Raw genomic sequence first — 23,476 nt, 5'->3', positions numbered from 1 at the left:
GCCACGCTTTTGTCATAAGTAAGATTGTTAGCTCTCTACTTGTTTTTTAGGAGCACTCTGGGAGGCTGCAGTAGAACAGAAGGGAAACAACTGCTAGGATGCTCCTGTTGGAAGTACATTTTACCGACAATGTCAAACTTCATTCTCTTATGGCTGAGCAAGATAGTGTGAATTTACAGAAAATATGCTTTAATTTTAGCTTCTGGAGCACCTTCCATAACCTCTATGGGAAAATCATGAGAAAACAGTTATTTCTCAACATGATTCATGAAATTCCAGCAGAAGGTTTTTTCACAGGGTAAAATCACTTTAGAACACACCACAGTTCCTAAAGTTAATATGGTACCATCAACAAATAATTCATGTTGTAAGTAAAATCTGTTATTACACTTGATATGTTCTCCTTTTTGTGACCCTCAAAACCTGCCATTCACTACAATCCATTTCAGTGGTGTGCTATTGTGTACACTGGTCCAAAGATGGCTGCCAGCACATCCTGGTTGAAGTGTAGATAGCCAATCAGATGTCACCATGAGATCTGTGCTTAGGCGCCACCCAGATATCTATATTTCATTGTCCTTTAATAACTCCAAAACTACTGAATGGATTTACACCAAATAACAAAAAGCACAATCTGTACACCAGGATCTAGCTTCCTGCCAAATATGGTGTAATTCTGTTCAGCAGTTCGGGCTGTTGGTGTGTCTAAAGACCCTCTGGGAAAATGCATGGAGTAAAAGGTTTTTTTGGACACCCCTTTTTATTTTGGCCCCCGCTTGACAGATCACCCAGCAACTTTAAACACAGCAGCTAAATTGACTGCTATATTCATTTTGAAAATTTTCTGAAGATTTGTCAAACTGCACCAAAGTTATTGACAAAACAAAAACAAAAAACGCTTTTCCTATGGAAACTAGGTCCTAACTATAACTACCTACTGGCGACTATATAGCAAAACAATACCCTTTCGGGCATAGAGTGACGCATAAATTATGCAGAAGAGAAGCTAGAACCCTGGGTAGTTCCCAAGTATAGGTGGAGAGCAGCTCCAGTATAGAGCACCCTACGACACCAGCAACATTCTAAATTTGTTCACATCAAATGTCTGCTTTTCTAGAAAAGTTTTTAAGCATAGGATTAGCACAGTGTCATCCATGCCGAGCTACAAAATAAGAGGGCCTGATTTAGATCTTGGCAGAGGGGGGTACTCTATCACAAAGTTGATGAATCTCCCGTCCGCTGTATTACGATCCCATTAATGCCTGTGAAGAACGTAATAAGGCGTTTGGGATGTCTGTTACATTTGCGACTGAGTATTCATCCCCTGAAATCAGTTCTAAGTCTTTTGCCATTTATACAGCAAAGTTTTTAAGCATAGTATTAGCACAGTGCCATTCCTATAGAGCTGTAAAAGAAAAAAGCCTTTTATCACCCAGGCACAGTATTGCAGCTTTGACGTGAGCAAATCTAGAGTGTCACTGGTGTTGTAGGATGCTCTATACTGGAGCTGCTCTCCAGGTAAACTTGTGAACTACCCAGAGTTCTCTCTTCTCTTCAGTGTATATATATAAATATGTATATATATATATTAATATATATATATATATATATATATATATATATATATATATATTTGCTGAATTTCAATGGTTTTGTAAGGGTAAACTGTCAACCTAACTATAATGTCCCTGTAACCTTTGTTTTTTTTCAGTGAATATATATATATATATATATATATATATATATATATATATATATATATATATATATATACATATATTTGTTTTTTAAACAAATATATATACATTTGATGTCACCTCATTCCTTTCTGTACTCCATATTTATGAACTTGCCTTGTTTACTTTAAAATAATGAATGTTAACCTACAAAGAGCCATTAGGATTGGTGGATTAGTCTTCAAAAGAACATTATTTTGCAAAAAAAGGACCTCAGTCCCAAACATTAATGTTTCCATTATGATTCATGTGCAACAATATAATATTTGCTAACTATATTAAAAAGATACACCTGCTTGAGTCATCCAGACACTCCTGCAAATTGTTACAAAACAGATGTAAATCCATTGGCTCCAAACTGAATTTGCCATATCCTGGTTGTGCTAGCTTGAAGGCCTTTTGCCAGAGGGGCACAGTATTGAGGATTCCATACACCATGTGGAATACACTAGTCTCTTCTTTGTGTATATTCTAGGGATACATTTGTGAGCAGTTTTCTTTAATGGATAATTGTCTACTAAATTAATCTTTAATCAAAATTGTATTTCTTATTTTTTTGCTTTTTATTTGTATGTTTTGTCTGTCTTTCATTAGATTTTTTTCTGAGTTAGTTCAGTCCATTATTATGACTCCAACATTTCTGGGATCAATTTAAGTTGCATATGTGTTTGGCCAGTCTAATCATTACTTAATGAGATTTGAACAGTTTTATCCTTGCCCAATGGAATTTTGAGTTGTCATAGAAATACATATATACATATTGTCAATTGTAAAAGCCTTGATAGTAACAGATACCAACCTGGTTAATTAGTGGACCATTGCTACCATAGCCACCACCAATGGACACTTGATAGTCCTTTCCTTCCATCATCAAGGATGCCCTGAGTATATGATGAAGGATCAGCCCTTTCTGAGTGAGTTAGATGGCTGGGAATCAGCATTTGCATGTAGCTTTTCAACGCAGTTTTTGATTTCTTTGAGTTTATTTTGAGGAAGTCAAGCTTGTAGTGGCACACACACATATGCCACCAGGCACACACATGGACATACACATAAATACTCACACGCACACATTCTTGAATGTAGTCAGACACACACAGACATTGTCTTTAGGTGTCCTCCATTAGAAATGTGTCTCTCGCTGTTATGGGTGGCCCGCATTGAGAGCATGAATAATCAGATTTGAAATCCAGTTATTCACTGCTAAGACAAAGCAACATAGGAAAACAAAATATTTTTCCTACTGTCACTATGTCATAAAAGAAAGTGCACACATCCCCTGTGATCCCATGCCTCCCTCAGATCTCCAGAAATCCGTGCAAGGTGGAGGAATGGCTGCTTGCTGTCTCAATGAACTTCCTCCACCTCTCTTGGGTCTCAACAAACCATAGGGAGGTGGCGGAACATGAACAGTGCACTGTCTTGCCATCTGTCCTATTCCCTATTAGCCATGCATCTCTCTTGACCAGCACTGACAAGAGGCATGGAGGGAAAGGGAAGGCACTGAGAGTCATGTGTCCCCAAGAAAGTTCTGGATGACCTGTTTTTTATTTTTAGTCAGACTAGACGTCCCATGCTGACATGAGGCTAGTATATGTTTTGCATATTTCAGAGCATGGGCCTTGCCTCTTTGAGGGTGTAATTATGCCTGCACAACTATGTTGTTATTACTATATAATATTTTGAGGAAATATATCTTAATGACAATAAGACCACATAAATATAGGAGATACATTGCGTGGATGTGAGAGAGCAGCCATTAATCAACAACCAAAGCCAAACTAGGTTTTCAGGACATCTAGAAGAGATTAATTTTCATACAGTGACCCTACATGGTAGCAATTTACCCAGTCAGTGGCAGGGCAGGAGTTAATCTAAAAAACATCACTTTAACTCCTGTGAACATCAATGGCATAGATATATTTTCCTCCCACCTTGGAGATCTGGGCCACCTAAATTATTGAAATGCCACTAAAAAGTAACAGCATACCTAAGCATAACAGAATACAATCAAGTACGTCACCTCCCTCATAATCTCTCAGTATCTTTCAGACATCTCACCATGACTCTTGCAAACTTAGGGCCAGATTTACAAGGCCCCTGCACCACCAAAACATCACTTTTTGTGATGCTCTGGTGGTGCTGTGCAGTGCTCCACATTTACAAGGCGGCGCTAAGCCACTTTTTATGGCTTTATGCGACCTTGTAAATATGAGCCCCTCCGACACAGTTTTCTGCGTCAGTGGGGCATGCTATGGGTGTTGCTGTGGGTGTTCCACTGCAACACCTGTTGCTTTTGATGCTGCTCCAGATTTACAACAAGTCTGAAATCTGTGGCTGCGCCAAAATATAATGCCACCCTAAGAGTGGCGTTAGCATTGCACAATGAGGAGTAATACTTTTCTGCTCATAAACCACTATCTGCACATAAACAATCAATCCCCTCAACTCATACACCATTGCACTATGCTGCAAGGATGCCTGCGTTGGTGCTGGCAGCTACATTTGGCGTCAGCATGGGGGGAACACAGAGGTGCGCTGTATTTTAGTAAATACGGTGCATCCCTGCATTTCTAAAGTGACGCAATGGGGTGCTGCAAATTTTGGCAAAGCACCTCGCTGCACAATTTTTTAGTAAATCTCACCTTTAGAGTTTCCTGGTCATGACAATTCCTCCGATTTCTGGAGCAAGTGCTAAATTCTGAGAAGTATTGTCTGATGGACTTTCGGAGAATACAAGTCCGGATCTAAGCTGTGTGGTTAATTCTGAGAAGTAGTGTGTTTTGCTAAAGGTAGTGTCCTCTGAAGACAGAAGTTATACTGACTGTTTGAATCAGTCAGATTCTGAACACAAACATCTTTTCACTGGTGTTATTTCCACAAAGCAGGCTCCTTCCATCATATGTTAAACAAGCTGGCCATCTCCGGGTCATGGTTTGCTGACCCTGTCATACACAAATGTTCGAAATGTTGTAGAACATCTTCGCAGTATGGTGGAATACACAATCACTTTATTTCCTATTGAAGGGAAGGAGAACACGCTTTCTGGCTCATTACAGCCTGTACTTTGTAAAGCTTATAAAGTAGATTAAGAAATCTAAAGTGACAGGATGTCAGGATTTGGGGTGAAAGTTCAAGTGTCCAGTTTAAAGCTGAGAGTAACTCTAGTGTGGATTTGATTCTTAACTTCATACAGCAAAATACTTACCCTGATGGTTTGATGACTTGTTGTTTCTAATTTGAATTTGTGTAAGCTGCAATTGCAACAATGTTTTCCCATTCGAATGCATAGTGCCAAACAACCCTTCGAAAGCTATTTGCCATATCAAGAGTACTTTCGTACTCTAATAGTAATTTCTAACTGGTTGGTCGAATTTTTATATCTGTAGAAACATTTGAATTTGGTACCGATTACCAATATTTTTCACAGGCTGTCTGAATCTCCAAAATTATTGTTTACTACTGGAATACACAAATTAATGTGTTTCTTGTTTAACTACTTGTTTTGCAGTTGATCTGCCTCCTGAGAAGGTTGAAGGAATATTTTGTAGTGATGAAAAGAAGACGGATAAAGAAAACGAACGTACATGCAAGAAAAAGCTTACATTTGAAGTAAGTATTTTCATTCTCTAGTCATGAACATGCACTAGTTCCTTATCAAAAGCAAAGAATACTGTCCCAGTGCACTCGCTAATTCGGATAGAGGCTTGTTTAAAGGAAATGTATGAATCTGAAATTAGCATTGCAACTTTTCCTCACACACACTGAATTGCAGGACTATACTTTTGATGAAAATGGTTCTGTAATAGGTTTTGATCACCTCCTTTGTGAGGGAGAGGCTTTGTAGTTCCTCAGCTAAAAAAATCCCAACTTTTTTGAGCACTATGTAGTGTACCTTTCCTATTTTGTTGTGAAAAGGGTAACCAATGCATTCATGTTCAATAATATACCATGGTAGTTTTGCCTTGTAGGCATTTCAGAGCGCTTTTACAAGCTTGGGTGAGGTGTGTGGCAAATTATCGCTGTGAAACGTGGATGCTGACGACACATAACCTGGTATGTTGACTTCTGGGTAGGGGTCCAGAGCCCACATTATCAAAAGCATCTAGGCAGTGCTGTAGTTGCTTGCACAGCCCCTTCTGTAATACAGATAGAACCAGCAGACATGTAGCGCCGGTGCGATCCCAGTGGGTTGTGCTCTCATTTGCACTGTGACATGAAAACGTGTCGCTGGTGTAGTCCTACAGGTCTGTGCCCTCATTTGCATGGTGACATGGAACCATGCAAATAAAGGTTCATTTTGCCACTGTACGCATGCTGAATTACAGATCCAACAATAGAAGACAGAAGCAAAGAGGCCACCATTAGGAGTCACTCTGACACTGCATGACATAGAAAAGGTACACAGCCACTGCCCCGCCTGCAGGAGCAACTTACACGGTAGGAATGGGTCCTATGAACACCCGAAGCATCATCCTGGTGGCAGGTGCAGTAACACAATTTACCACCTGTAGGAGTATCTTTGTTCCTCGTTCCAAAGTAAGCCGCATTGCTACCTGCACATTGATTGGAGGGCTGGCAGCTTCAAACAGCAGAGTCTATATCACAGATAAGGCATACTGTCGTGGTGTGTGCTGTGGTGCATCTTAAACTGGGCGCACTGGACCCAGTCAGATCAACTCAACCTATCTCAATGATTGTGCTGTCCCCAATGCAGCTGTGAACTCACACCTGCCAGCAGGTTGAAGCCATAAGTGCACCTTTGACTCTGCAGGCAACATCACATCTGCATTACAAATGGGCATGCAGGTCCTCCTTCAGGTGGATACAGTGAGTGAGGCATATGGGGCATAGGGAACTTCTTCCTCCCTTTGAAGGACAATGTTCAGCGAGCAATGACTATGCATCACCTCTTTGTTGCACACTATCAGTGTGCCACCTGACAGCTCCTTTGCCTCTATGCCAGTTTGTGTACTATGACATGGATGCAGAGGCAATGTGCTTCCTCATTTGTAGAGCCACACTATCAAGCAAATGAGGGGACGCCCACGTGAGATCGCACTGGCACAATCTGTATTACAGGTATTACAGGTGCAGCACAATCATCTGTGGGCCCTTCTTAAATACCAAAGAGTCGTGGATGGGTGCCAAACTCAGGCACACATGCTGGTTCCATTCCTAAGACATTTTTTTTAATACACCCCCTAATCATTTTAAAACTAGAGCGAGTAATCATGAGTGAGTCTGGAACGAAACCTCTAGGATATGAATCAACCATGATGCAAGGATTTGTGTGTATTATGTTTTTCTCTAGGGTGTTTTCCCTCTCTGAAGGGTAGTTCTCAGTGTTCTTTAAGAATGATTTCATACAGTAGTAGTTAGTTTTCTGTCTTTGGTTTCCAAGTCTGCAAAAAACACATGTGTTTTACTATCCATGCAGATACAGTTATATGATTAGTTAACATGTACTTTTCTATCAATGCAGATTAGGTAAACAAACCTCCAAGGGAGGAACTATGCCATTGAACTTCAAGGAGCTCTTTTTGTGAGGATTACAATTTGGCTCCAATTGCCTCATTTAGAGTACAGTGAAAAAGAAATTCTGTTGTGACGGAGTACACTTTTCATTGTACTGAAGGCCCACGTGGCTCATTTAGAGTCTGTCAGACCTTCAGGATGTCAGTGATGGAGACTACTCCGTCTCAGTCACTGACATACACCTCAGACAACCCAATAGATTAAGGGCAGTTGGAGATTGCACCATTTGTCCACCTCCCTTATTTAGACTGGGAAACAAACAGCAAATGTTCACTTTTGCAATTCAAAACTTAGGGGTAAGTGAACGTAAAGACATTTCAATGACCCCCGCACCATGGGAGAAAGCCCCATGACAAGGGAACCATACCATGTTTTCATTTTAAAAAAGAGAATCACGCTCCAGCATTTTTGGGGGAAATAAAAAAAGAAACTGAAAGTCTGCCATAAAGCTCCATCATGTTGACAGAGCTGCATAACACAATTTCAGTGCATTGACAGGAACTGCCATGACTGCTGGGACAGCAGACATTTCTAAATTTGGAGTGTGGTCACTGTGTCACCCTGAAGGAGTAACCACACTCTAATCAATCAGTGCCAAACAGGAAAATGGCTATGATACTCATGTTGAAATTTGAAAAGTTACCATTTTTTATGCCACAAAGTAATAAAATAACGAATATCGATAGTAAGTGCAACGTTGAATAGTTACCTTTTGCCTACTTCAGTAAAGTTTCGTTTTCTTGCTGTCAGGAACGCCTCATGCTGACCTACTGAGGGTGAGCATTGGCAAGATACAAAATGAAGCTTGTAATTTACAATGCAAAACTTCAATAAACTCTGAAAAAAAATAACATTTTAAATTTCATCCCTGCCTGTCACCGAAACTGAGCATGGAAGTTAGCAATAGTTCGAATATACTGTAGCAAAATGATGCTTTCCTTATTTGCATGTGGTATTTCTATTTTTTGGAACTTCAGTGTTTTTGCCAACATACAGGTGCAAATGCACTGCTGGCCAAAGAAACAAATCAGTGGGAATGGAACTGTAACATGATCCCGCAGACTATAAGCCATTTGGGAAAGGATGCTTCTGCCATCGCATAGAATGAACCAGACATGCACTTAGTGTTATTGCACTCAAACCAGTGTACCACAAAAGGAGGTTTTGTGGCCTGTCAACATAAATGGCATAGAGGTAACTGTTGGTTACTTTGTGCACTTTATGGGAAGTCTTTGTGGCAAACAAATTAATACTGAGAGTGATTGCATGTTAGTAAGACTACAAATTCAATTTGTCAATGGATCACTGACAGAATATCGGAAACACAAATATCGTGTGGACAGAGTATTGTGTCAAAAACACCGTGGATCAATATATTGAGAAGGTAAATGCAAATAAATAAGTATAGATTTACTGTTCTTAACTCCACATGTATGTACCTTGAAGATATATTTAGTCAAGGTACAAGTATGTGAAGTTATATATAGTAAAGCTTTGCTTACCAATAGAAACTTAACTCATGATATTTTGGACCTCAATATTATTGACACAATATTTTGTCCACGCAGTATTTCTTCTCTGATAATTTGTCTGCACAACCTCGTCAATTTGAGTGTTCAACTAGATTTTAAAATTCTTATTTGCAGTTTATATTAATTCAGGTGTTTTTGTAAAGTGCTGTATGCAGCGACAGGGGGCATCAAGGGGAATATAAAGATAAATTCATCTGCCTAGGTAGAATCAAGGTTGGCTCTATTTTATAATTGAAATCATGTTGTTGTATTGTTCTATCTTCCATAGATTGATCTATGATAGACTGAGTAACAAGCTTGGTTAGGAGATTACAGTGATCAGATGCAGTGTAGGTAGGTCTTATAGCAGATTTAGATATATAGACTATTGATGGTGCACAAGGATCAGCAGGAAAAATGTGACTGAATAAACTAGAGATGTCAGAAGAATTTGAGCACTACTGTGTTGCATAGTCGCATATTGACAGATAAAAGTGGATCTTCAAGCCCCTCTGAAATTTTAAGATGGCTTTTCGGAGCCATGGATGTGCTACAACAACACTCCAGAGTGGCACACCCTGTACAATAAGTGATCTAACCCATGATTATTTTCTGTCCTATGGGTGAATGGAACACACCTTTCTTTTCAGTGATTTGGATGGCTAGAAGTACTTGATGATCTTAGACACCCTGTGGTGTGTCATTGATCTCGTTATGAAGTAAGCATAGCTTATTAGATTGCGTCTTTCATTAATTAGAAGTCACTGTAGCTTCCTCAGGGTGAGTTTTACATTGGTGCAAACCCAGAGCTGATTTTTAGTCCAGCAGGTTCTGAACTCTCTGGAAGTCCAGCAGAAATAGTTGTGCAACAGGCAAATCAGCAGTTGACCACTGTAAGTACCAGGATAGTTTATGGGAAGAATTCAGTGAGGGGCTGTGTAGAACCCCATTGTGTGTAAAGTGGATGCCCACTGCTACTGTACTACTTTTATGGTATTTTTGGTCTTGCCTATCTATAGTCAGCCTTTAGCTGTCTATTGGCGAAAACAAATTATGAACAATACCAATAATTGTAGTGGTCTCTGAGACAGTCCGTTGCTTAAAACTGGTTGGCTTTCTTGTCAATCTCATTTGCTCGCTTTTCCTTCTATATCTTTCGGACCTCTTCTTCTGTTTGTCCCACCCTTGCAATAAAGCATCTTTTCCTTCCATTTTTACTGGATGACCTCTATACTTCCACTGCTAACATTTGGGGAGCTATTTTTTTCTTTTCCTTTGCGCACTTCATGCAGGTGCATATGGTTTCTTAGGCTCTCCCTTATGTGCTACATACCCAATCAAATGCCCACATAAGCTTTGTGTTCTGCCCCTCATTCCTCACCATACCAATCATTTTTAAAATATTATTTTATATCCCCTCGAGTTCTTCAACAGCTTCCCCCATGGGTGCCCTCGTCACTTGGCAGTGCTTTCTCTATTGTCTTACCTCATTTCTGTTGCTCTGCCATTGTTTGCCCCCATTGATGCTCCTGCAGTTCAATGGCATTTTCTTTAAACCCCCACATGCCCGCACTGCAGTTGCATCTTCTTATTTATTTCAAACTAGTTTAATAAGAAACGTTTTGAAGGGCTGTGTAGCAGCAATTTGCTGCCGGGCCTCTCCTTTTCAAAATTAAAGGTGGTTTGGTTCACTTTACATATATTTTTAATTTATGACTCGAAGATGGATTTCTGTAATCATAGAATAGTAAAGTAAAACAAAAAAACAATATGGCCTACCCATCATGACACGTGTGGTGATGCTCTGCTTCATGACACGTACCAGTGCATGTGTGATGACACATGCACACATGGAGAAGCACACGTGCACACATGGAGCAGCACACTTTTTGCATCATACTTTTTTCTTGTCAATGCCGCACTGTATTGCAAAATGTACTTTTTTCCTCTTTTGCGAATCAACTGCACTAGCAAAAGCTAGTGGCTAAACCCACAGGTATTCATTGACAAAGCAAGACAAGACCTGTTGGCTTTGCCAGTGCTTGTTTGCTTTGTGTGTTTTCCGTTGTCTGGTTCACTTTTTTCACTATACATGCACGCTCATTTATTTAATGTGTTATTTAGTGATATTAACCATTCTTTAATCAAGCGATTGCCGTATTATAATGAGATATATGCCTGTTTGTATATTTATTTTGTAGATATTTGTGTAGCGCACCTAGCCTAGCGGGTGTTATAACTGTCTTAAAGCGGTTCATCAATTGATCTGCCCTTTTCTTCACTCCACATCTAAGCTAATATACTTGTAATTATCATTTCCTGTTATTCTTTGTCCCTGCTAGAATGCTTTACTGGCCACTGTTTGCCTGTCCTACCCCTGGTGCATGTGGGGGTTACTTGTGTTTATACATTCAGCCTCTCTCAGGGTGAACAGAACATTTTTTATCACAGTTTTTTAAAGATTTTTCTCGAAAGGGACCCTTAGGCATAAGTGAGAGTCAAGTTGTCCTTTATAAGTGCTTAGACATGGTTAGAGTAATATACTTCAATGGAAATTATTTTACTCAGGGTAGTTTGTTTATTTTACGTAGCATTTTTGATTACTCAATTTGTGGAAGCCCCTGAGCGCACAGTGATGCTAAATAGATTGATGCTACCCTTACCAATCTGTATACATTACAAATACCAAGCATTGGCAAAGCCAATAGGCTTGACCATTGAAAGAGTGCAGTATATATGTTTGTAAACGTATGCAGTGAACATTAAAAAACGTAAAAGTACCAAAAAAACAAAAATGCTGCGATCTAATGTTGCTGCGTATGCTAATGCTGCTTATGTGTCAAAAAAATAAGAAACACATTACAAAAAAACTATTTTTAAAAATGTAATTAATGCAGAAATTCAGGTAGAGGTCGGCCTACCAGTGCTGGCATTCAAATGAACTACTTTTTAGCTGGGCTTTGTATGACACTTAACAGACCAATAGGTGAATAGGGCTGATCGAAAACCAGGGAGAGCGAGAGAGACACACAGTGGGAGAAGGAGAGAAATAGAGAGTGGAGAGACAGTGAGCGAGAGAGTCAGTGAGAGAGAGAGAGTGAGAGTCCGAGGCAAAATACGTTATGCCAGGGCTTGTATTTAGAGAAAACTCGTCAGGTTTCCTGTCTTGTGGAGTTCATTTCAGTCACAAGACGGGTGGCAGCAGTACGGATGGCTTGTCCGGTCTGCATGGCCAAAGATCCCGATCCTATCTAGCATACACAATGGTATTCCGTTAGGGAAACTGGGCTATTGGAATGCTCCTTTCAGATAAGCATTGCCCCCCTTCTATATCACTTTCAAAAAATCACTTGTTTTCATTCTTTCTCCACACCTGCTCCACTCCAGCCTGAGTTTCTTTTCCTCTTCTGGGCATTCGTCTGTCCTCACATTTATCTGTCTCTCATTGATTGCTTTAATTCTTCTTTTGTGGTTCCTCTCCCTCACCGACACCTGTAGTGCTCCCTGTCCTCTCAGACTGGCTCTCCCACCTCCTCACACTCTGGGTCCTCCCATCATCCTTGCTCTGCCACATTTGGCGAATGCACCCTCTTCTCTGCAGAAGCCAACAGACCATATCATCAAAAGAGATTTGCCGTTACATATTATACTTATACTTAGCGTCTATCACATGTAGCCTGCACAGTTAGCCATTTGATGCGTAATCTGCAAGTTTGTTCTGAAATCCTTGCCACTTACAGAAATAGTTACCATTACAAATGGTGCCAATTCATCGTTTTAGTGAAACAAAGCAAAGGAAGAGAGAGTGATTTGCCCTTAAAACTTATAGTTTGAAGCATGTAAAGAGAGAATGTAAAGGAAGATAGGTTCCTGACCCAAAGTCTTTAACCTTCCGCTTTTGAATGTAGATACCATCTGCTACAAGTCCTTACTCCAGGGCCATGTATTGCTAATCCAGGCAATTGGTAAGATTTGATGTCCTGAGTTCAAGGGCATTTCCAACCTTCCATGATATTTTTGTTATACAATGAGGAGGATTAACTGACCTCAGCCTTCTCTTGAAAAATCAGTTCATCTAATTATTCATGTTGTGGTGAGTGAAATGAGAATTTTCTCACGACACAAGCGCCATTTGAACAATCTCTTCTTGCTAACCATTTCTTCATTTCTGACTAGAAAAGACGGTGGGTCAATAAAGAGCCTAATGTTCTGTCACAAGGATTATGGTTAGTCCTACTGCCTTATTTCCATTAGACGAACGTTTGAGCATAAGAGTGGTGGATCTTAAGAGTTCATTTATCACAAATGCGCTTCTAAATGGTAGGACAGATCCATAATTTCATATGGATAGACACCAGGAGCTAGTGCTAAGTCTGACGTTTGGTTGTGACTGCTGTTCTTTTTTTCATTTTAAAGATAAGGTGCATGAGCCCACTGAATACTTTCTGCACACATTGTGTGGTGGAGGCAGGGAGGTCGCCGTATGTGGGATCTTCTAAAACTCCAACCATGAGTTGCTTCCAATAGAAGCCACCTGTTAAAAGGACAGACCCCATTCAACTCAAGGAGCAAAGAAGGATTTGTGTGAATCTAGCAGAGTTGAAACTCAATGTGAACTTCTGGCTTAGTACAGACTAGTTATCCTGTATGTTTGATATTTGGGTATGGTTAGAGAGAGGTTTGAAATTGGAGCTTTGGGACCTAGTGACTAGATTTTGATGCCAAATTTAAGTGGGGTGGGGAAGGTCCTTTTTAGGTCTCGCCTACCAGACAGGTTTAAGCTCTCTGTAGGTAAAAGCCTGTTGTAGACCATACCAAAATCTTACAGTGGGCTTAGGGCCCACCGATTACTTACCACTGGGTGGCTTTACTGTCACTCTCATCTGTTTGTGTTGTGTTTTTGTGTTTGTCACTCCCTTGCAATATAGACTTATTACGGTCCTTTTGATTGGCTAACTTGTGTCCTTCCACTGCTCACATTAAGCGAACTGCTGTTTTTTTTCTTTTTTGTTAAGCAATCAATGAGAACACATGTGTTTTCTTACAGTCTCACTCACGTGCTGCTTACCACCTCCAATTCATAGCCCAAGTTTCTTCATCTTCACTCCCCCTTACACATGCCTCCTTTGCTCCCCTGCCCCTTGCAGTGCTTTAAATACATTAATAGCACGTTTTTTGAGGGAACAGCAGCTGTGATTTGCTGTCATGTCCTATGAAATCCGTTGCACATCTGCCTTCTTAGAACAATAAAAAGAAAAGAAAATGGCAGCCATTTATATCAGTAAGCACACATATGCGTGGTAATGTAAGTGCATGCGTACCTCATAACACATGTGCATGCCTACAGAATAAGTCGGCTGGCGACAGCACATCTTGACAAAAATTTTTTTCCTCTCTCAGTTTTTGCCAAATTTAAAAATGTAGGAAAAAAGCATTGCTTTATCCAGTAAGTCAACAAGGTAACTCCTATTGGCTTTCACAGTACTTTTTGTAGAGATGTCCTTTTAGTGTTGTGTATAATGGGGGTAATGTCATGGGCATTATTCCTAAGAGAGGAGGCAGGGATTGCATTATGAAAGAAGGCATGGATTTCTAACCATAAAGGATATCTCATGTCATGTTAGAAGGAGTGAAGAGGGATTAGAGGAGAGGAGGTAGGGGACCATAACTAGCTAAGCTGTAGTGTGTGGGTACGGTTAACGTGCCCCTTCTCTTGATGATTTAATCAGCAAAGACTGAGGAGAGGTCCTCTCCAACCTCTTCAAAGGCCAATGTTTTTCCTTCAGGAAGGATATAATTATGAGCAGATTTGAATGGCCACTTCTGCCTTTGTGCCCCCACGTAGGTCTTCCACTCTCATTTGGTAGGTGTAGAATGAGTTTACATGATGACTTGCATTGATTGTCTACTCTATATTACATTGTTAACTTCAGGTTAAGACAGCGGTGGATTAGTAGGTCCTAACGAATGCCCTTACACCTAATGCATGGTAATAGAAGGGTGGAAGCATGTTAACCACCCTCTTACACTAGAGTTTAACAATGCTAATAAACAGCACACATTACAATCTGTACATCTGCATATATGTCTTATGACATACAATCTTTTCATATGTATTTGTTGTAAAAAAACAAAATACCAGGACACAAGGAGTTAAAGATTTATAGCAATGTAAAGTCACACTAACAAATCTTGTAACTATTAAGGAAGTTCTTTCCCGGGTGTAAATTCATTGTCAATGTAATATGTGAGGCAGTGAGCAATATTTGTCTCATGATGCTTTGGCAGTAATGTAATTATAAAATGGAATTTAACCTTTGCTCTGTAGTAATTAATGCGCAAAATATGTACTGGTCCTGATCGATTATGCATTACTATTTCGAACAAAAATTACATTTTAAGAAACAGAAAAATATAATTTAAAAAACACAGCAATTTATTGTACTAGTGCATTTAGGACTTGTCTTTCAGCTGTAAATTAAACTCTAAAAAACACTGAAATTGGATGGTTGATATTATCAGCTGCACTGGAAACAGCACATTTTCACATTCCATTTTCAGTTTCTATTAAGAAATGTAACTTCTTTATACAATAATATGGTTACCACAATAGTAAAGGTCACGGCTTTTTCTTTGCGCTTCTAGTGTTCCTGGTAAATAAAACCCACTATAGCCCGACATTAGAGCAGCGAGGACAACCTGGAGAGGCTAATTTAATATTTCAACTTTTTACATTGCTCCGAAAAGTCTAAGAAAAATTACCACCAAGGCACCCCCATGAAAGCTGGAAGGCCCCCGCCCTTCGAGGGTGCCAGTTAAAAGCGGAACTCTGCAGAAGTAAAGCCCGCATTTGTTCCATCTTAGTTCTTGGCATGCCATCAAGGTTATAACTTGGTACAAGGACCATGACTAACGCAGGGACGGGTGCCATGTTATTAACTAAGCAGGGCACATCCTCATATAAACATCTCGTGCTAGGCAGTGTGGGACGGGAAACTATTAATATGTGGCAGGGGCCCAATAACTCAGGAGGTTTCCTTGTTCGGCGACTTAGAGGTTTCTAGACGCGCTCCGCTGGAGCCTTTGGGGGATGGAAAATGCCTTTTTTAAGGCCCCGGATAAAAGAATGTGAAACGCGTGAGTGTCAAGAGAGACCGCCTAAATGTGAGGTGAATGTGATTTGACTTTCAGAGCTGCTGGGAATGTTTGTGCAATCGGAGGCTGTGTTTCCACGGGAGTGTAGGGCACTTGGCATCTTTCAGCAGGGCTTGCCACGACTGAGCGAAGGTTGCCTTTGAACTCGGTAGGGGATAAGGGGGGCACTGTTTACTGCTGTAGGGAATTGGTTGCATGTTGACGGATCAACCAGGTATTCTGAGCTCTCTGAAGCCAAATCTATTTGGAGCTGTTTATTTTCCCTGCGTACAGTGGCTTTGATTTGGATTGCACTGTAGCTTTCTTGTTGGGCTTGTTGTGACTGGCAGCCTCGAGGTGCCCGGGCCTTGAAAGGAAATCTGAGGGTACCACTCAGCTCACTGGGCTGATTGAGTGAGAGTCTGCTTTCTGTTTCTAACATTTGATGCTCTCGCCCTTTGTCCGTACACTCCATAGTGGGTGCTTGTTGGGGAAGGATTGTCCTTTCACAAGGGACATTCAGTTCTTGGGTGAATCCTAATGGATCTGAGATCCTGAGGAAGAATATTTTTTGGGTAACCGTTGCTCTTTGCTCTTTGCGTGTCTCCTAGGAATTGGAATGTGATGTGTCTGTAGAGGAAGATAACCGGCAAGAGTGGACCTTCACACTGTATGACTTCGATAACAATGGAAGAGTTACCCGAGAGGTAAGCAAAGGGGGACCTACCATTGACTATTAGTCACAAAATTCCTAGATACTTGTTACGTTAGTGTTTCCAAGTTCTGTGGTGGTTCAGTGCATCATATTTTATTCAACCCACTTTTATTACTTTTAACAATTGCAATTTGCGTGGCCATTAAAATACATTTGCCATGATCTCTGAACCTTGAATCTGGCTAGCCAGTAAATTAAAATATTCTGTTTTAACCTGGTTCTGAAAGCTTGCTCATCTACTTCTTTTAAGGTCTTCCTTGGAAAATCTCACTCTTGACTGATATATTTTACACCTATTTTCACAACACTTCCGATATGAAAGCAGTTGATGAATAGCATCGTAGGTTCTATTGTACCTTTTTTTTGTGATTGGTTTACTGAAAATACATATAAGCTCAATTAATATTTTTACTCAAGATAATATTTGATCAACGAAAAACAAAACGTTGTTTGTTAACTAATAAATGTGACGTAGAAGAAAATGTATACTTTTGATTTTTGTGAGCTTTTTGTAACAAATGACTTCTGTAGAGTATTATAACAACTTGGACCTTAAATCGCAGTTTGTTCGGATACATTTACTGGCAGATCACAGGACCAGATTTGTTAAGCTTCCAAAGCTTATTCAAACTGTGTTAATGTAACCGGATTCACTAATCCTCTAGTAAGAGGCAGTCCAAAAGAGGATTGCACCTGAATAAAATTAAATCCCCCGAACTTGAGAGTTATGGACCTTTCTTAATTCTTTTTAGTTTGTTAATATTGTTTTTATTACATTTGTAATCAGAATATGCCGGATATAGCAAAAGCACAGACATAAAAGACTAGGCATAACAATCATCCCTAGTGTGATACCGTCTAGCAATTTTCTGAACACTCAACATAATAGGAAAGTCACACCTAATTAAAGCATTATATACAGTATCTTCTGTGCATACACCTTTCTCCAGGAAATAGACTCCGATATGGACAAACAAACAAAGCACAATAAAATACAGAAATACACGTTATTGTAGTTCGTTATTCACTGGTTCAAGTCTACTAATACGACGTTGGTGTGCAAGTGCAGAAAAAAACTTTTTCTGTTATGTTGGGAAGGCAGTTTAAGGAGCCAAACTCTTTTAGATCGCATTGGGTTTAATTTTAAATAATATAGTAGATTACTTATAATCAATAAAATGTAGTTTGACCACCAAATTATCGGTTTGTGGAATCATCAAATATCCCACCTCCCCTGGTTATTTATAGGTCCTGCAAATCAAAAAGAAATGTCCCCTACCTCTAATGAAATAGACTGCTGTGACATTCAGAAGCAATATGAGTGCACAGCGACTACCAGTATTCCAAAAGGATTGAGATAATTCCGCCTTCCTCCGACCATCCAATGAGACTCGTTCAAACACATTTTGTCACTGGCATAACGAATCCAAGATGCCTTGGCATCATTGCAGGCTCAATTAGAACATTTCATTATTTGTCTTACCCTCCCTTCTGAGTACTGTATCCAATCCTGCTCAGTGCCATCTTAAGAATTTTCGGGGCTCGGGCAATAAATATTTTTGGGGCCCTTGTTAGGTCAACCTTGTGTTTCATTACCCATGTTCTGGTAAATTAGGCCCCTTGATACCAAAATGTATTAAATTATATATCAAAGGGTGTGATAGAGAAATAAATAGAATCAAGATAGACGAAGAAAAATCACTTTCTCAGGGGCACGTTGAAAGGTGGGGCCCTGGACAATTGCCCACTTTGCCCATGACTTAAAAAATCTCTGGTCCCACTCTCTATTCTCAGTCTTAAGCTTTTCTTTCTAATCACAAGGCCAAAGTTTGAAGATGACCACTTTCACTTGTGCAAGGCCTTTTCTCAGAATGGTGGCAAACTTGTGATGGGAGAGGGACAAGGTAATAGGTGTCTAAATGTTTGTACAACATGGTTGATTTCCTCTCCATGTGCACCTCTTGGAGGAGTGGAGATGTGATTCCTAAAAGACAAAGGATACACTTTGTCCTATTGCCTGCATAACCCTTGTTTTTCATAATTCAGGTAATTTGACCTTCATGATTAAGGGTCAGATGTAGCAAAATATATTTTTTATAGGACCCACTGTACATCCTCCCTATTAGTCAGTGAATCTCAAGAAGTACAGAAGTCCTATCAGAGACTTGGGATCCCTTTATCTCTCTACACTGATCTATTATACGTACTGTGCTCTTAACGCTTAGTGTAAAATAACTGGCACACACCACTCATCCACATTAGGTGGCATGCTTCATTATGAGTCACTCCTTTTCCTGCAAACACTGTTGCTGATGGGATCACCATGAGCTCTTTATGGATTGAATATGTGTGTGAGGTATATTTGGTGGGAATCAACGGGTGGATTTAAAATTGTATATTAAGTGCATAGAATGTCCTTATGTTGTCTCTGGAGCACAAGATTAAAAATATGGAAACTTTAGGAGCCATTAGGTCTCATTGTCATGGTCAGCATGTTTTTGCCTTTTTAACTGCCTCTGCTGTCCAGAGCATTCCTGGGGGTCAGTTGTGAACACTACACTTTCTCTACATGGTCTGATAAACCTAATCTTTTCTGTATGTGTGCAGAAAATGGGAACCAGCATTAATTATGTGGTCATTACCACGCAATACCTTTACTACGTATCCAATACCACGCACATGCCTTTACAATGCATGACTCTACCACGCACATTTGTACCACACATATACCTTTATCACACATGCTTTTACAACAAAAATGTAGTGTGCTTATTTAAATATATATATATATATTTTTTTTTTGGGGGGGTAAGGGGTGGCAAGGGTCATTTTAGGGTTTAAGGTGGGTAAGGGAATTTGGGTGGCAAGGGTGTTTTCGGGTTAAGGGTGGTTAGGGGTATTGTGTGGTAGGAGTATTTTTAGGGTTTAGGGTGGGTAAGGCCATATAGGTTGGATAGGTAGTTTTAGAGTTTAGGGTGAGTAAGGGTATTTGGGTGGCAAGGGTATTTTAGTGTCTAGTGTGGGTAAGGGCATTTGGGTGGTATAGCTATACCACCCAAATTCTTGGGTGGTATAAAGCTATAGCTGAAATAATGAAAATGCTTAAAGAATTCACTGCGAGTTGCTGGCTGCGCTATTTTCGCGATTCCATAACCTGTTGGGAGTGCGTTTTCATATAGGACAACCTTGTTTTGAGATATATATGTGCTTTATACTTACCTGCGAAATACTTAAATTGTTGCTGTAAAGGCAGGTGTTGTAAAGGTGTATGTGTGGTAAAGGCATGGTTGGTAAAGGCATATGTGTGGTAATGGTCATGTTGTAAAGGTATGCATGGTAATGGCGTGTGGTTCTGTCACACAAGTTTAGGAAAGGTGTGCAGGTATTAGTGATACTGTGGGGAAGTGGAAATTTAACCGGTTGGCCAGTTAGAATAGGCCGTTTCCCAGCCTGGAGAGATCTCCAGGATGGACTGTGGAGTACTGCCCAGAAGGAAAGGTAAGGCCAATAACAGAACTCAAGAGAGTTGGAGATATGGATGTATGTTAGGTATCCCACTGTTAGACTTTGTCTCTGTCCCCAGTTCCTGCGCTCACCTGTTTTACAGTGGGGGGAAACAAGCCAGCACCAATTATCATTGTTTACATTGCATTATTCAAGAATCATGGTGAGATCCTTCTTTCCTGTTCTTGCTGGATAGGTACTAACTGTCTCCAGCTTCAAATGATTTTTTATTGTTCTCCAAACTGAGGGCCATATTTATACTTTTTGACGCACAACTGCGCCAACGCCGTTGTGCGTCAACATTTTTAACGCTGGCTAACTCCATTCCAAAGTGCCATGCGGGCGCCTTATTAATTGAATGACGTTAGCCGGCGCAGCTGACTGGTGTGCGTAAAAAAAAATGACTCACACCAGGCAGCGCCGGCGTAGGGGAAAATGGAGCTTGGGCATCAAAAAATGGGGCAAGTCAGGTCTGAGGCAAAATTTTGGCCTCAACCCGATTTGCGCCATTTTTTTTGACGCCCAAACCCCATTGAAATGACTCCTGTCTTAGCACAGACAGGAGTCATGCCCCCTTGCCCAATGGCCATGCCCAGGGGACTTATGTCCCCTGGGCATGGTCATTGGGCATAGTGGCATGTAGGGGGGCACAAATCAGGCCCCCCTATGCCACAAAAAAATCAAATAAAATACTTACCTGAACTTACCTTAAGTTCCCTGGGATGGGTCCCTCTATCCTTGGGCGTCCTCCTGGGGTGGGCAAGGGTGGCAGGGGGTGTCCCTGGGGGCATGGAAGGGCACCTCTGGGCTCCTTCCGAGCCCACAGGTCCCTTAACGCCTGCCCTGACCAGGCGTTAAAAAATGACGCAAAAGCGGCTGGACGTCATTTTTTAAGGCCGGCCCACTCCCGTGCGTCATTTTTGCACGGGAGTTTAAATAAGGCGCGCATGCCTTAGAGTCATTTTTTAGAAGGGAACGCCTACCTTGCATATCATTAACGCAAGGTAGGTGTCCACACTAAAAAATGACGCAAACTCCAAGATCTTTGGCGCTAGACGGGTCTAACGCCAAAGTATAAATATGGAGTTAGCTTTGCGTCGGATTTGCGTAAAAAAAAACGACGCAAATCCGGCGCAAACAGAGTATAAATATGCCCCTGAGTGAAATAATAGAGTTGGTCGAAATCTGAGTTGTGAACGGCATTCAGTGCCAACGTTGCAGATGACAGTTCTTTGGTCTTGACAGTATAGCTTATTAAGGAGGTGACCCGCAGGATTCCGTTAGCACTAATCACGAAACAGATCATTCACCTGCTCTGCACGTGCATCCCTTGCTGTCTGTCATGCAACTTACCTGCGCCTCGGGCTCCATTTGTTTCATTTCCTCACTCATCTGTCCTGGGTTTCTCGCTGTGCTGCTCTGTGACTCATTTGTGACTCAGGCCCCTTGTAGCCCTCCTTCCCTTTTGGTAGGATATTCTTTTGCTTTATGGTTCCTGGTTTCAAAGTCCAAGTTGTTCTAAATGAAGTAAAGCAGTTGAGTCATTTTTGACAGAGAGAAAGAACCAAAGCGCTTTTTGTGGCCTATTTATCAAGAAGGCGCCTTTCTGAATGAAAAACGAAAGCGATGTGTTTTAGACCTTTTTGATAATAAAACTAAGCTTTTCAGTATATAGAGCACAAAATAAGATGTGATATCACGGTACATAAATTATGTCATTTTTACCCAACTTAAAGATATTACATTTTTGATCTTTTAAGGATGATCAGCCTTCTTTAGCTTTAGAACTGTGATGTGCCTGAAGCATACTGATGCTAGCAGCTAATTTTATTCAACAGGCATTCTGGCTGGGATGATTTAACGTCTTCATAAATCCATAATACTTTCTTGGTTAAAAAAATATAAGTAGTAAAGCTAACATAAGCTACCAGGCACTTTTTTATTGAATGGAATATGCCACAAATCCCATAATAAACCAAGTACAAATATTGTAAATGATTCTGCTGTCTATGTAAGTGGGTATTTTTGAATACATTATAGCGCTTTAGCACATAATTATTTGTTGAAGTCAGACTACTTTACTATGTATTATTTTCTGTATCTATCTAACAATAGAAGGACTTTTGGCAAGATGAACAGCTAGTTTTTAGAACAAAATAGTGTCTCTGCCTTAATGGCAAAAATTGGACTGTTGAATTGCCAGTATCTTACAATGTTTACCAATTTGAATTTGTGATGCAACTAGAAGCTGGGTGTTACCTCTGAAGTTTCAGTCAGAAATCTGTGAAACAGAATATTCTAAATGTAACCACAATCTCTTATTTGTCGCCATATGCCTTGAAAATTATTCAATTTTTTTTTTATCAAAGCCCCTTCATAAAGGTTTCCAATCATAATTTGAAATAGAAACATGTTTCATTTTGTTTTGCGATGGGCTTCTATAATTATTGTGTTTGTATAGTGTATATCCGTTGCATACACTGTGCATTTCTTTAAAGCTATGCAAGAGGAATGCTTGGCTGACCTGTTGAACCACCTGCTTCTTTGTCATGACTTGACCCCTTTAGCAAAGTTTCTAATCCCATGTGACAAGGAATTTACAACAGTTTTGCAGCATGAATCCTTTTCTGGATTCCCATGCTGTGCATTATTCAGCCATCTAGTGTTTGGGTCAGGAATTGTCTTTGTTCTATTTTTTTTTGTGGGCTTCGTCGACCACAATTTGGTATGTCCATCCCCTGTGTGACGTCAGCCAGCTCCTCGGAACTTCCTGTGCATAGGCTCCATCTTCAGATTCTTTCTTCCGACATTGGGTTTGGAAGTAATGGAAGAGTTCTGGAAAGTTTTTTGAAAAATCGAAGTTGTAGAAGAAATTCGACCCGAATCACAGAAGACCGTGAAAGGGATGACAACAACAAGAGAGAGAGGGATCCTTCTCCTTTTCTCACCTGACAGGGACTCCCTTCGGTATCAGCTATGTGGTCGGAGAATGAATGCAAGTAGGGATCATGGAAAACACCCCCTTTAAATTCTGCCCCAACTGCCACCACAAGTTCACCCTGAGAGCCCCTCACGAGGTCTGCAGTGTGAGTCTCTCGAAAGACCACAGAGATGAGGACTTGCGAGGCCTGCCCTGTGTTTGTACCCAGGACACTGAAGGCACATTGTTGACAGCAGAGTCTGGAACAATGCCCCACCATGGCCAGCACTTGGAGGACGCAGGTTTCGCTGAAGGACCTTGGCCTATCAAGTGACAATGAAGAAAACTTTGAGGAAGCTGAGACAGCCTATGTAGAAGAGTGGGTTGTTGCAATCCATGCAGCTGACGCTGAAAAGAA

General features: G+C 40.5%; 1 protein-coding gene across 4 annotated transcripts in view; it reads left to right on the top strand.

Moving 5' to 3' along the window:
• Positions 1-23,476, top strand: part of NKD1 (NKD inhibitor of WNT signaling pathway 1) — a 158,375-nt gene that overhangs the window by 113,523 nt on the left and 21,376 nt on the right. For 3 of the 4 annotated variants that reach the window (XM_069216452.1, XM_069216451.1, XM_069216449.1), the window contains exons 5-6: positions 5,248-5,348; positions 16,531-16,626. In XM_069216452.1, coding sequence (XP_069072553.1) covers positions 5,248-5,348; positions 16,531-16,626 — 197 coding nt within the window. The remainder of the gene's footprint in view (positions 1-5,247; positions 5,349-16,530; positions 16,627-23,476) is intronic. The other variant, XM_069216453.1, reaches the window with a different exon arrangement.

The sequence above is a fragment of the Pleurodeles waltl genome, chromosome 12 (assembly GCF_031143425.1).
Source record: "Pleurodeles waltl isolate 20211129_DDA chromosome 12, aPleWal1.hap1.20221129, whole genome shotgun sequence".
Classification (NCBI taxonomy): domain Eukaryota; kingdom Metazoa; phylum Chordata; class Amphibia; order Caudata; family Salamandridae; genus Pleurodeles; species Pleurodeles waltl.
The sequence above is the reverse complement of the archived record's forward strand: the minus strand, read 5'-3'. Positions and strand labels throughout refer to the sequence as shown.